This window comes from Hemicordylus capensis, chromosome 2 (assembly GCF_027244095.1).
Source record: "Hemicordylus capensis ecotype Gifberg chromosome 2, rHemCap1.1.pri, whole genome shotgun sequence".
Taxonomy (NCBI): Eukaryota; Metazoa; Chordata; class Lepidosauria; order Squamata; family Cordylidae; genus Hemicordylus; species Hemicordylus capensis.
Window position 1 is genome coordinate 401,934,156 of NC_069658.1, and position 15,030 is coordinate 401,949,185.

The 15,030-nt window shown below is 47.1% G+C and overlaps 1 protein-coding gene across 8 annotated transcripts in view; it reads left to right on the top strand.

Moving 5' to 3' along the window:
- The window catches only part of LOC128342858 (E3 ubiquitin-protein ligase RNF213-like), a 264,364-nt gene that overhangs the window by 194,495 nt on the left and 54,839 nt on the right, over nucleotides 1–15,030 (top strand). For all 8 annotated transcript variants that reach the window (XR_008315206.1, XM_053290892.1, XM_053290891.1 and 5 more), the window contains one exon: nucleotides 11,486–11,707. Coding sequence is in view for 7 of the 8 variants with exons in the window: in XM_053290892.1 (XP_053146867.1) it covers nucleotides 11,486–11,707 (222 nt within the window). In the remaining variant the exon portion in view is untranslated. The remainder of the gene's footprint in view (nucleotides 1–11,485; nucleotides 11,708–15,030) is intronic.

Sequence of the window (15,030 nt, forward strand, 5' to 3'; positions counted from 1 at the left end):
AGGGCATATTTGCCTGCTAACTGGGCAAAGAGGCACCTTTTACCGTGGTGATTCTCTTTATTTAGCAGGGGAAGAGTAACTGGCCCTATCCCGCCCCCCACCCCAAGCACAGTATTTCCAGTGGCTGTTGCTGGTGTGTGTCTTATGTTTCTTTTTAGAATGTGAGCCCTTTGGGGACAGGGTTCTATCTTATTTATTATTTCTCTTTGTAAACCTCCCTGAGCCATTTTTGGAAGGGCGGTATAGAAATTGAAATAATAATAATAATAATAATAATAATAATAATAATAATAATAATAATAATAATTGCAGCATGGGCTGCTCTGACTCTAGATGTTTTTGTATCTTGACACAATGCTCAGTGTGTCCTTTATTGTTCCGGGGAGGGGATGGCCCAGGCTCTCGGGGCCATGCTTTCATCCTGTCCTGGACAGGCTTCCTCCTTTACCTGTTTCCTTTGTTTCCCCTCATTCCAAAGGTTTTGTGCAAACTGAGGGAGGACCGCAACAGAGCCATCCTGATAGCCCCCTGGTGGCCCAGGAGGCCTTGGTTTGTGGCTCTGAGGTGGCTGGCAGTGACTTGGGTGTGCCTCCCCACTCTCCATCCAGGAAGGGTACTCCATCAGACATTTGGTCCCTGCACCTTGACGGCCTGGAAGATCCTACCAACTTCCCAGTGAGACTTGGAGACATTCTGCTTGCGCCCAGAAAGCTGTCGATGTGAAAGTTGTATGAACATAAACAGACACATTTCTGTTCCTTTACTTCTCAGAATGGGTTTGATGTGCTTAACCTGTCAGGGATAGCAAATAGGTAAAAATATCTTGTATTTGTACCTATTTGTTATCCCTGAAAGAGTCTGGTCTGAAGCTCTGCTCTCTCAGGGTGCATTTGGTGACCATTGTGGCACATTCGCCAGCCCCCCAGATTTCCTGGTTTAAGGACCCATTAGTTAAGAGTTTCCTGAAAGGATTGTCCCACATTTTCCCAAATGACCCTGTTATGTCACCGCCCTGTGACCTGTTGGTGGTTTTGGTTGGATTGCTATGGCCTCCCTTTGACCTCGACTGACCGCTGTTTCCTAACGTGGAAAGTTGCCTTCCTGCTGGTGATCACCTCCGCCAGGAGGCTGAGTGAATTACGGGCCCTGAGGATTGATCCGCCATACCTACAGTTTCACAAGGACAAGGTGGTATTCCGACCAGATGTTCAATTCCTTCCAAAGGCAGTTTCTATGCTTGCTTGTTTTTCCAGAACCCCTTGTCTGATGTAGAGTGCAGTTTGCATCGTTTGGATGTCAGGAGGGCATTATCCTTCTATGTCCTTCTCTGTTTCTTCTGTATGATGGACCCCATAAAGGTCTACAAATTTCTGCTCAGTCCCTGTCTAGGTGGATTGTTGCCACAATTCAACTTTACTACAAATTAGCACATAAACAGTTGCCTGTGACCATTAAGACTCCTTCGGTTAGGTCCATGGAGGCCTCTGTTGCCTTTGATCATGCGGTCCCTTTGGACACTATCTGTCAAGCAGCCACTTGGGCTTCGCCACATTCATTTATTCGTCATTATACCATTGATGTCAGGGCACGGAATGATGCTAAGTTTGGCAGGACTGTCCTGCAGTCCATTTTCAGTTGATGTACTTGTTTCAGTTTGTTCCCTTTTCCTTGGGTGCTAGCTTGTTATGCGCCCATTGGTGTAAAAGACAGAGACCACATCGAAGAACTACAGGTTGCTTACCTGTAACTTTGGTTCTTCTAGTGGTCATCTGTCCTTTTAAACGCTCTCTCGTCCTTCCTACTGGGTCTACTGAAGGTGGACTCCGTGACTGGGAGGATGTAGTGTGGTGCAGCCACGTATAGCAGCTGGGGGGTGAGGCGCCTGCCCAAAGCAGGAGAATTGAGCTTGTTAGGTTCCAACGAGGTCTCTGCGCAGGCCCCCATAGCCCATTGGTGTAAAAGGACAGATGACCACTAGAAGAACCAAAGTTACAGGTAAACAACCTGTAGTTATGTGGTCCCTTAGTGTTGCCCCAGAGACCAATCTGGCTGCCGCATTCTGTATCAATTGTAGTTTCTGGACTACATACAAAGGCAGCCCTACATAGAGTGCATTACAGTAGTCAAGTCTGGAGGTTACCAGCATATGTACCACTGTTTTAAGATCGTTCACCTCTAGAAATGGACATAGCTGAAGTATCCGCTGAAGCTGATAAAAAGCACTCCTGGCCACCACCTCAACCTGAGAAACCAGGGAGAGCTTTGGGTCCAGGAGCACTTCCAAGCTACGTACCTGATTTTTCAGGGGGAGTGTGACCCTATCCAGAACAGGCAAATCTAAACCATCTCTCGAGTCCCAGCCCCCACAGTCAGTACCTGCGTCTTATTTGGATTCAACTTCAGTTTATCCCTCATCCAGACCATTACTGCCTCCAGGCAGGCATTTAGGTAAAATATGCCATTTCTTGATGAGATCAACATGGAGAAGTAAATCTGGGTGTCATCCGCATATTGATAACACCCAGCACCAAACCTCCTGATGCTCTCTCCCAGCGGTTTCATGTAGATGTTAAAGAACATTGGAGACAGCATGGAACCTTGTGGATTTCCATACTTCAGTTCTCCCTTTGCAGAGCAACAGTCTCCAAGCGACATCATCCGGAATCTACCAGAGAGATAGGAGTGGAACCACTGTAAAGCAGTGCCACCTAATCCCACCTCCATCAGCCAGTCGATAGCCAGTTGGAGATCATCCATCAGGCCAGCCAAGGCAGTCTCAACCGCATAGTCCTCACAAAAGCCAGTTTGAAATGGGTCTAGATAATCTGCATCATCCCAAACTGCCTGGAGCTGAGAGGCCACCACCCACTCAACCACCTTGCCCAACCATGGAAGGTTAGAAACAGTTCTGAGATTAGCTAACTCCGAGGGATCCCATTCAGGTTTCTTCAAAAGTGGCCTAATAATAGCGTCCTTAAGACAAGGAGGCATCCTGCCCTCCCTCAGAGAAGCATTTATAACATTTACCAGACCCTGTCTGATAATATAATAATCAGATGGGATAAGCCAAGTTGGGCAAGGGTCAAGAGAACATGTTGTAGTGCACACTGTCTGAAGCAGTTTATCTACTTCCTCAGGAGTCACATGCTGAAAATGATCCAATCTAATCCCATTAGAGAAGTTGCTGGACACTTCCACAGTAGACTCTGCAGTAATTCTGGAATCCAGCTCGATCCAAATGAGAGAGATTTTATCTAAGTCATTAACGACAGAGCAAGTGACTGATGGTCCCAAGTTTAAATTCAAGGGGGAGGGGGGTACATACTAGCCCGCTCACAACCCTAGACAATTCAGCTGGACATGAGTTTGCAGAAGCAATGCAGACAGAAAATAACTGCTTCTTTGCCACCCGCACTGGCAGAGCATAGATCTTCAAATGTGCTGTGTATTTTACCCGATCAGACTTACACTGAGTCTTCCTCCACTTGTGCTTTAGTCTACCTCACTGCTTCAGCTTCCGTAGTTCATCCAAATACCATGGGGCTGTCTTTAAGGCAAGTCAGAGAGGACGCTTAGGAGCTATTGTGTCTACTGCTCTAGTGAGTTCGTTATTCCGTGTTTGCACCAGAGCATCAACAGAACCACTAGCAGAGCCAATTCTAAACCCTTCCAAGGCTTCTTGGAATCCTATTGGATCCAATAACCTCCTCCGGTGGACCAATCTACTGTTGTTGTTTGTTTGTTTGTTCGATTTCTATATCGCCCTTCCAAAAATGGCTCAGGGTGGTTTACACAGAGAAATAATAAAGAAATAAGATGGATGGTAGGTCAACTCACCTGCAGAGATGGGTTGAGGCTGTAACCAGATGGTGATCCATCGTTAATAGGGAGATGACAGGAGTCCCCACCCATGGAACACCACCCTGATCAGAGCAAAAAACCAAATCAAGCATGTGACCAGCATCATGTGTCAGTCCAGAGACCAATTGGGATAGGCCCACAGTCATTATAGCCGCTATGAACTCTTGAGCCGCTCCCGACAACCCGGTCCCAAAATGAACATTGAAGTCCCCCACCAACAACAACCTTTGCCACTCCAATGCCAACTCAGCAACAAGGTCCATCAACTCAAGTAGGGACTCCACTGGGCAGCAGGATGATTCGTACACCAGCAGAAGTCCCAGTTTATCCCTGGTCCCTAGACTTAGGTACACGCATTCAATATAGAGAGGTCATCAGGAGGTTTGGTGCTGGGTGTTACCAATATTCTGATGACACCCAGATCTTCTTTTCTATGCCAACCTCATCAGGAAATGGCACATCTTCAGTAAATGTCTGCTTGGAGACAGTAATGGGCTGGATGAAAGATAACAAACTGAAGTTGAGTCCAAATAAGACAGAGGTACTGACTGGGGGGGAGGGTCTGGGACCCGAGAGATGGTTTAGATCTGCCTTTTCTGGATGGTGTTACCCTCCCCTGGAAAGATCAGGTACATAGTTAGGGAGTGTTCCTGGACCCAAAGCTCTCCCTGGTTTCTCAGGTTGAGGCGGTGGCCAGGAGCGCTTTTTATCAGCTTCGGCTGCTACGTTGGCTACGTCCATTTCTAGAGGTGAATGATCTTAAAACAGTGGTACATATGCTGGTAACCTCCAGATCTGGTTCGTGATTCGTTGATACCATTAGAGTGGGTTCTGCGCCTGTGCGGAAGCCTCTTGGTATCAAGTTCTACAGCTCCTCTTCAGCGCCTGCGTCCCACCCTACGTGACCACATGGCTATTTAAGGCGGCAGGAAGCGCAGGCACCTCAGTTCCTTTTCAACTGCCGTAGGGATCACTCATGATTTCTGCGGCTCCTTAGTATTGGTTCCTTGTTATTGCTATAGTTCTACTGATTTTGACCTCGGACCGTTTTTCTGACTCTTCTATTCAGATTTGGAATTGTTTGAACTGTTGGATTGACCTCGGACTACTTTCTGGACCTGCTGTTGCGTACTGTTTTCAAACGTTGAAGGAGGGGACGGATTTTAGGCTATTTGACGCGGATTGGTTAAAGGAATGAGTACGATGGACATCCCTAAAGGAAAAAAGACATTTAAGCACTGCACTAAGTGTAAAGCGAAATTGCTCTCTCAGGATGGCCACAGTTTGTGCCTGATATGTTTGGGGGAGGCCCATCTAACCTCGACCTGCAGGATCTGCCTATCTTTCTCTAAGCAGACCAGAAGGAATAGAGAGCTTCGTTTGAGAGCTGCTCTATACGATGACACGTTATCCGCCCCCTCTACATCAGCTAAATCTCTGCCAGGCTTGAGGGCCCTGGGTTTGGCCCAGTCTAAAACCTCTACGCCCACCAGTAAAACCCCTAAGTCCTTGAAAAGGCCGGGTGACAAAATGGTGTCCGCTGAAAAATACGCCAAAAAATTGTTGACCTCCACCTCAACGCTGTCACTGAGCTCGGCTCAGGAGCTAGATGCTCTTTCGACATCGACGTCGCATCTAACATCGAAGAAATTGGCTCTGACACGACCCTTGACGCCGCAAACATCAACTTCTATGTCGATACCGAAAGATACCACTCCGTCGATGCTGCAAGCATCGGCTTCTATGTCGATACTGAAAGTTACTGCTCCGTCGATACCGAGACCAGACGGAGTGTCGACACTGATGACATCGGGCCCATCGGCGTTGATGCCGAGGGAGACTTCGCCTTCGATGCCGAGAGAGCCATCAGCATCGATGGAGTCAGCAGAAAAGGCCCCGTTGGCATCGGTACCTAAAATCCCGTCAGCTCGAGATCTAGGACCTGCAGTGACTCTGATCCGCTCTCCATTGACATCCAGAGACGGTGATCGTCCATCGACATTGAACGCACCCGCTAATATGACCGCAGTGACTCCTTGATTCCGTGTCCCGATGACCTTCTCTCTTGAAGAAGAAGATCTCTCACTAGGGGAACCTGCTCCGCTAGATCCCCTTTTGAAAATGCTTGATTCCACAACAGCTACCCCCTCGACTTTCCATGGGTTTCCACACTCGGATGATAGCGGGGGCACCCCTGTCAGCCCCAGTTCCTGGGCTTCTAATGTCTACGCAACTCACCAATTCTACTCCGTGGCACATGTGCGGATTTAGCCATGCCGTGTCTCCATCAACAGAAACGGCTTTACCAGATGCGGCTTCACCGGGAATCGTGTATGACTACCAGGATGATAGGGTGTGGAGATCCGTAAATACAACAACTGGCCATTCTGGTGACCGAGCACTGCAACGGCCTGAGCCAGAAGCTACTCCACTTCAAATACGCCCACTGGCAACAGGACAAACCCCGACTTTACCCATTAAAGTATTTAAAACAGTTTCTACTCAGACGCCTCACCCGATTGTTATTAATATAGGTTCTCAAACCAGACTGCAACCGTCTACCAACTTGGCAGTACAAACTGAATCTTTGACAATACCGCCTTCCCCTCGCCCGACTTCACCAGGGGTCCCACCTTCTAGTCCGACTCCTTCCGACGGCGATTCACGTGGTAGTCACCATGGCTCCTCCGATTTTGAGTCAGATACTGAAATGGTAGGGGCTGATCCTTCTCCGGATGTGGCTACTCCAGCCCATGTTTCATCAACAGAAGAACTGAAAGCATATCACTCGCATGTGAAGCAGATGGCATCAGCATTGGGTCTGGATCTCTCTTCTCAACTGAAAACCATAGATGATCCAGTCTATAATTTCATGCGGCAATCTCAGTCTTCCCAGCCTGTCACTTTGCCGCTGCTACCCATAATACCTAACGCAGCACAATGTGCTTGGCAAGTTCCTCATACGTCTACTCTGACATCAAAGCGCTTAGAAGGACCCTGTCGCGTACAGGAGCAAGATAATATATATCTATTCAAACATCCTATTCCGAACTCATTAGTAAATGACTGTGCAACCACTTCCAGGTCAGGGAGAAGATATACTACCCCAGGCGATAAAGAAGGGAGAAAACTGGATGTCATGGGCAGAAAGCTATATTCTACATCCTGTCTTTCTGTAAAAGTGGCGAATTATTCGGCCTGCATGGCAAAATACGGATATTACATTTGGGAAGACTTAGAAAAAAATTGGGATGCATTAACCACGGAAGAACTGAAAAAAAAATTCCGCAAGACGTTACAAAAGGCAGCAGACCTCACCTGACAACAACTGAGTACAGCTAAACATCTGGCTGAATCAGAGTCCAGGTCAATTACCACAGCAATAACTCTGAGACGCCACGCATGGCTTCGGTCTGCCTCCCTTCAACAGGACATGAAGGACAAGATAAAGGGGCTGCCTTTCGATGGCAAAGGCCTGTTCTCCGAGGAGACAGACGTGACCATGGAGAAAATGAAAAAATCAAAATTTACAGCCAAAACTTTTACATCCACATCTGCCTCAACATCGTATGGGAATAAACAAAGATCCTTTTATCGCCCGCGTCCTACATATAGGCAGCAGGTCCGCCGCGACTACCGCAAATCGTACCAACCTTACAATAAGCGCGGTAACCAACAAAAAGGCAAATTTTGTTCAAATCAACGAAAACCGACTGAAGAAAACAAGCACCGGCTTTGAGATCCAGGACAGCCCACCGCATCACCTGGTACCGCAACCTTACTCGACTCCCCACAACATCAGGGACAATGAGGGACTGCTTTACAACACTCGGGCGTCCCCAATAGCCACCAGCTACATCAGGTTGGCAAGTCATGCGCAAGCATGGTGCCACATAACATCAGATCGTTGGGTGCTGAAGATCATTGAGTATGGTTACGCAATAGAGTTCAAAACTCACCCTCGCTTTCGGGATGTTCGATTTACAAAGGAGACACCAGCCCTATACCAGGAGGTGCAGGAACTCTTGCGCAAAAGAGCTGTGGTACCAGTGCGATGAGCAGAGAGACGGGAGGGTTTTTACTCCCGCTATTTTCAAATTCCGAAGAAGGATGGCGGGATATGACCAATAATGGACCTCAAACATCTAAACAAGTATGTCCAAGTGAAAAAGTATCGCATGACAACGTTACAGGATATCCTACTGCTTCTGCAACAGGAACGTTGGCTAGTGACGTTAGATTTAAAGGATGCTTATTTTCATATAGAAATCCGTCCATCCTTCAGGAAATATCTTCGATTCACTGTAGGAAGTGCGATTTACCAGCACCAAGTACTACCATTCGGACTATGCACTGCCCCGCGTGTCTTTACAAAGTGCATGGCAGTAATAGTGGCCCACCTAAGAACAAAGGGGCTGAAACTGTATCCTTACTCGACGATTGGTTCCTATCCTCACGGGACAAAAGCGAGTTACTTTCGCAGATACAATACATGCTGACCCTCCTCCAAGACCTTGGAATACAGGTCAACTGGAAAAAGTCCAACCTCACTCCAGTACCCGTCATAACATACATTGGAGCTGTGCTGGACGCCAGCCTGGGGAGAGCTTTTCTTCCGGAGGACTGTTGCATCTCTGATACATGATTTTCAGGTCCACCCTTCACAACCAGCCCGTCAAATACAACGCCTGTTGGGCCTAATGGCCTCTTGCAAGTTGACAGTATGTTACACCTTTCTAAAGATGAGGAAGTTGCAAATGTGGTTCATCTCTTCCTTCAGCCTAATGAGGGACAGCCCACTAAAGCACCTTCTGGTTCCCAGTCCAGTCTTGCACACGCTGTCCTTGTGGACTCAGAAGTCCAATTTGCTCAGAGGAGTACCCTTCCAGTCTCAACCTCCATCGGTTTGGGTAACGACAGATGCTTCCCTCAAGGGTTGGGGCGGCCATTGCAATGCCACAACGACTCAAGGCCTCTGGACACGCGCACAGAGCCAACTACATAAAACTTTCTAGAACTGTTGGCAGTCTTCATTTCAATGAAGGCCTTTCTACCAATGCTACGCGGCAGGGTTGTTCAGTTACAGCTAGACAACACAACAGTGATAGCCTACCTGAACAGACAAGGAGGAACAGTCTCAAGGTCTCTGTGTGCCCTGAGCCTGCAAATTTGGCACTGGTGCATCAGGAACAGTATTACGCCACTGGCCATCCACATCAAGGGCTCGGACAACATAATAGCGGATGGCCTCAGCCGTTCATTCTCGACGGAAGCTCAGCACGAGTGGGAACTGAACGACACTTAACTGAGTCAGATATTCCGCCTTTGGGGACGGCCGGAGACCGACTTATTTGCTATGCGGCACAACACAAAATGCAAACTATTCTGCCCTTGGTCCTTGGGAGACGCCTTCCAGCTGGACTGGTCGGACATTTGGAGCTATATGTTTTCCCCTCTACCACTTGTAGGCAGAGTTGTAGCACTCTTACTGATGGGCCATGTGAAGTGCATCCTGATCACCCCGTGGTGGCCGTGCCAAGCATGGTTTCCGCATTTACTCAGACTGACTTCGAACAACTTTTGGAGACTTCCCAACCAGCTGGACCTCCTGATTCAGGAAAACGGATGCCTGTCACATTCAGCGGTGCAAACCCTACAACTAACAGCCTGGAGAGTCGACTCCTGAAGTGGATCATGCTAAATCAGCGCAAACCGTCTACGAGGCGCAATTATGCGAGTAAATGGAAGAGGTTCGCCATCTATGCATCTCGTCACGCGTTTCGCCCTAAAGAAGCCACAGTCCATGAGCTTCTACTTTATATGACCTCTCTTAAAAAGGCGAAATTATCAAATGTATCTATCAAGGTTCACCTAGCGGCTCTATCGTCTAGACATCCAGGATGGGATGGCAAGACAGTATTCTCCCATCCCTCTTCCAAGAGTTTCTTAAAGGGCCTGGCTATCTTATACTCTCCTGTCCGCAAACTGCTTGAACAGTGGAGTATCTCACTGGTCCTCTCCGCTCTCACTGAGCCCTCATTCGAACGCATGCATTCTACGTCTATGAAACTAACATCATTGAAGACTGCTTTCCTAGTGGCGATCACCACTGCGCGCAGGGTGAGTGAGCTTACAGCTCTCCGAATGGATGTCCCCTATGCTCGTTTTTACCCAGACAAAGTTCTCCTGCGACCTGATATCTCTTTCTTACCTAAGATTGTGTCGGACTTCCACATCAACCAGGATGTTGTATTGTCCACTTTCTTCAAATCTCCAACCACACCGCTGGAAAAGGCTCTGCACTCTTTGGATGTTCGCAGGGCTCTTCTTTACTACCTTTCTAAGACTAAGCATTTCCGGTTATCCAAAAGACTGTTCATCTCCTATAAAGGGAAGAACAAGGGGCAAGTGTTATCAAGACAGAGACTGTCACACTGGCTAGTAGAAACTATCCATCTAGCATACTCTCTACAAAACATACAGCCCCCAAAGGCCAGGAAGGCACATTCCACTAGGGCGTATGGCGTGTCCACTGCCAACCTGGCTGGCATATCCTTTCAGGACATTTGCAAGGCTGCGATGTGGTCATCTGAACAGCCATTCGTAAAACACTACGCCATAGACTTATGGTCTGCTGCTGCTGCGGAGGCAAATTTTGGGAGGGCTGTCCTAAAAAGGGTGTTGCAATAACACTACTGCTTCCTCCTCCTTACGGAGCTAACTAGTCACCCACTTTAATGGTATCAACGGATTACGAACCAGATAAACAGGTTGCTCATCTGTAACTGATGATCTGGTAGTGATCCGTTGATATCCATTAGACCCTCCCTAACCTCCCCTCCGCAGTAGTACCTGCCTTACGTAGTAGAACTTACCTGCTTACCTGACTGCTTCGCGGTCTACAAGGAACTGAGGTGCCTGCGCTTCCTCCCGCCTTAAGTAGCCACGTGGTCACATGGGGCGGGGCCCAGGCGCTGAAGAGGAGCTGTAGAACTCGATACCAAAAGTCCTCGGCGTAGGCGCAGAACCCACTCTAATTGTATTAACGGATCACTACCAGATCATCAGTTACAGGTGAGCAACCTGTTTACTTGACTACTGCAATGTGCTCTATGTGGGGCAGCCTTTGTACGTAATCCAGAAACTACAATTGGTACAGAATGCAGCAGCCAGATTGGTTTCTGGGACAACACAAAGGGACCACATAACACCGGCCTAGAGATGTACATATCAGGCAGTATAAAAATGTGATAAATAAATACAATAAATTACGACACCTGAGGTTTTATGTTCTGGCATTTGATAGAAACTCATACTTGAGCAAGATTTGGCTGTAGTAGATAATTATCACTAAAGCAGATGTATTTTCCAGGGGCTGAAAATATAAACAAAAACATTTGCTACCATAACGGTTTTCTTGAATGTACTCAAGTTTTTAAGATTAATGACTTTGCCTACTTAATAAACTGTAAATATTGTAGCTTGAAGATTTCTGTTGAGTTTTTCTAGTAAGCATTTAGTCATGCGTGGGTGGGGGCAGGATATAAATCCATTTTAAAATATATTTGTTCAGATTATTGCAATCAGGCACGTGATGTATTCAAGCCTTGTTTTGAATTTCCAGTTGCTGCAAATGGCCCTCATGACATGCATAGAGGAAACGATGGCAGCCTCTTCCAGTGCAGAAGAAGAAGATGTTCCGCCCCTCCCCTGGATCCACCTTGGCTACCATCAGTTTAGGAGTCGGTTGCAAAACTTTTCCAGGATTCTTGCTGTGTGCCCTGATGTAGTTGATGACCTCACTAAACATATAGAGAAAGGAAGTAACATCTTGCATCGCCAAATGGTAGGAATGATACTGTTTCGGCTGTAACATTCAGAACTACTAGAAAGAGCACTGATTGTGTACACACACACACACACACATTCTCTCTGTGTCCTTTGAGTATTAAAATACAAATCTCTTTAAAAGGAGGTGCTTTGAAGTATCTGTAGCTGCTGTACTCCCTTTTAGTGTATTTACTGTACTCTAAGGACATACAGAGGCGTTCTCACATTCTTGTGTACCAGAGAATTCACACTACACTTTGACATAGCAGACGTGTAATATCTTGTGTAGATGCACACAGTGAGCGTGCTATAATTCTTCTTGGGTGAGGTTGAAAATTATGTATGAATGATACATAAGTGGGAAAGATTGCAGTACAATTACCATGGAAATTCTTATGAATACATGGTACTAAAAAGAATCAAGGAAGAAATTGCAGATCTTAAATGAGGCTGAAGTCCATTTAGTGTTTAGCTGACTGAAAGGTAAGCAAAGAGGGATGTGAAAATATTTTTGTAACAAGTAGTTTTGTATAAGCAGGAAGGAAACTAGTTCTGATTATTGAGACTAATATAGAAGGATCAGTTAGTTTGTGAAAAGGGGATGGTCTGCATGCAGCTTGAAAGCAGATTCCTATATATTCAATGGGTAGGATTTCAGGATCCAAGTTCCTATTCTGCAATGGAGAAGAGATCTCTGAATGAGTTGCTCCTCCCATCTGCTCTTTGGGACCAATCAACCTCATGTTCTTCCTGTTTACATAGGAGACAGCCACACCTCTAGTTTCATCCTTTCTCACTCCAGGGATGGGTCTCGGATGGTGGTCCATCAGTTTCTGTCTTCCAACAGCCTCTCCTCCATCTCTCTCTTCCTCACCCCTCTTATTTCATGCTGCGGACTAGATAGGTCAGGAAAGGAAACAGATGATTTATTTATTTTTTTGTTCTCTGAAACTCTGTCTTGCTTGCTACCGGCATACCTGGCAGCATGGCCACTACATGAAAGAATGCTGCCCTTCATGGCAAGGGCTCCCTTTCTGATAAACCAACTGCATAACCAACATGTGGCTTCAGGAGCCTCCGCTGTGACCTCGCCCAAGGTTGGAAGTAGCAGATCCAGGATGAAGGGAACCTGGTACTTCAGCCAAAAGCTTTCCATACTGACAAAGCTCCCTACTCCTCACTCCCCAACTGGAACCCTACCTGTTCACCCATGAGAACATAGAGTAGCACAAGTGCAAGCCATCCAAACACAGGCAACTACAAGACACTCAGCTGGGAGGAGGAGTAACTTGGGGACTAGTAGTGCTAAATAGAAAGCAGTAGGCCCTTAATTGTTGGTGAAGGAGATCAGTGAGCCAGCTTCCAAGTGCCCTAGGAAAGCTCTCCCCCACCCCAGAAGCCACAATAGTCAGTAAAATGCTCCCTGACTAAGGATCTGGACTCGGTGTTGGAAGAGCTCCATTTCCTCTCCAAGGTTCTACGATAGTCTGCCTAGACTGTGTTAGCTGGGCCAGATTTTATTCTCACCTTCTACAATGCCTGCTTTCTCCCTGGCAATAATAAATACTAGTCATGTCTGAAAATACTAGTTCCATCAAAGGAGATCATTAGATTGATGGAGGTTACCTTGCTGAGCAAAGGGTTTTCTTTTCAGGATCTGATCCAGATTCTGGTGACATCCGATGCGGAATCTGTTGTGATAGCTGTGGGATGGTGTTAATTGGGAAGCATCTAACACCATCTGCTGTAACTCTGAGTGATCTTGCTGGCTCTGCTGGAGTTCCAAGCTCACCTGACAGAGTGACGTGTCATGGACCTCACTGAAAATGCTATGATGAAAACTTCATGTGAACTGCCAGGGGACACACACAAAACCAGCCTCTTATTCTTTCTCCTTTTACCTCTTCTACTATCTATTATTAGTTGGTTTTAATTGCCTTTTGATTTTGCCAGCAAAGTCATGTTTTAAGTTTTGCGTCCATTGCAGGACCAAACTTCCCTCCATAGATGGGCACAGTCATTGCCTTTTCTGCCTTGGCGAGGCCCACAAGCTAGACCCGTGCTCAAACTGCATTAAATTCGGCAAACAAGACAGGAAGAACCAAGCCTTTTGCCTAAGGTCATAGCTTTGGGAATGAACATTGCAAGCCTGCCAAGAAGCGTCTGCTCCAGACAGAATGCAAGCCCAGGCAGATGCCTCCTTGCCATCCTCAGGCTCACAACCCACCATGCAGGCCCTACCTACAGACACCCCTGCTACTAGCTCCTCAAAACGGCCTCCTGAGCCTGAGCTTTTTCTCCTATTAACCACATTGCATCCTCTTCAGTACCGACGACGGATACCGTGATGCTGGCTTCAACTTTAGCACCTTTGGGTTTGACTGTTTTTGAACCCACAGACCAAAAAGAAAAAGAAACTCGCCGCCCTGCTTGCTGTGGCTGCCAAACCATCCACTAAGCCTCCTAAATGCAAGCTCTCTGTCCTTACTGCTACGTCCGCTGCACCAAAGCCCAAGAAAAAGCCCAAGAAATCTCTCCCCACTGATTCCAGCCCAACAATCTGTTTCTCCGCACTCGACTGGTTGTGTGCAGGACCGAGAGAACCCAACTCTTGAATCCAAACTAGACCAGTTCGGACCTGAGGAGGTGGAGGACCTCTTTGAACCTGAGGAAGAATTCTGTACCTAGGAAAAGCCCTGTCCGCATTCTGAGGTAGACTACCAATATGACCAAGACAGTCATTTTGATCCAGATGCAGGCCACGAATAAGGCCAGCAGTTTGATGAAGAAAGATTACTAGACATGGATGATTGCTGTTTGGAGTTATAGGCACTTTCCCCTAACCACAATGACAAACGTACCTCCCAGTTTCGACCACAAACTTATCACCTGCAAGACCAGGGTCAGTTTCACTACACTGAACAATACTATTCTAACTGGGACAAATGCCCTGCCTACCAGTCATACCATTCCACTAATCCTTATTACAGAGATCCAGGCATTTATGATTACTCTGTAGGACAATATGTCTCAAGAGACTCTCCTCATTGTCCATCTCGCTCCCTGCTGGACCAGTGGGCCATTCTCCCAGAGATAGGTCTCATTCTCCTCAGCGTATTGGATCAGACCTCCTCTTCGCATCACCACGAGTATGCCACCTCCTGCTACAGAATCTAGGCCATCACAGCACCAACAACGAACTAGACCCCAAGCTCCTCCTGCTCCACCACAAGAGGGCACCTTCTCAACCACTCGCTAATCTTGATTCACGAGGACAGCCTCAAGAGAATACTGCTGGCACACAACTTACAAGCACCACACGCGCTGTACTACTTGAGA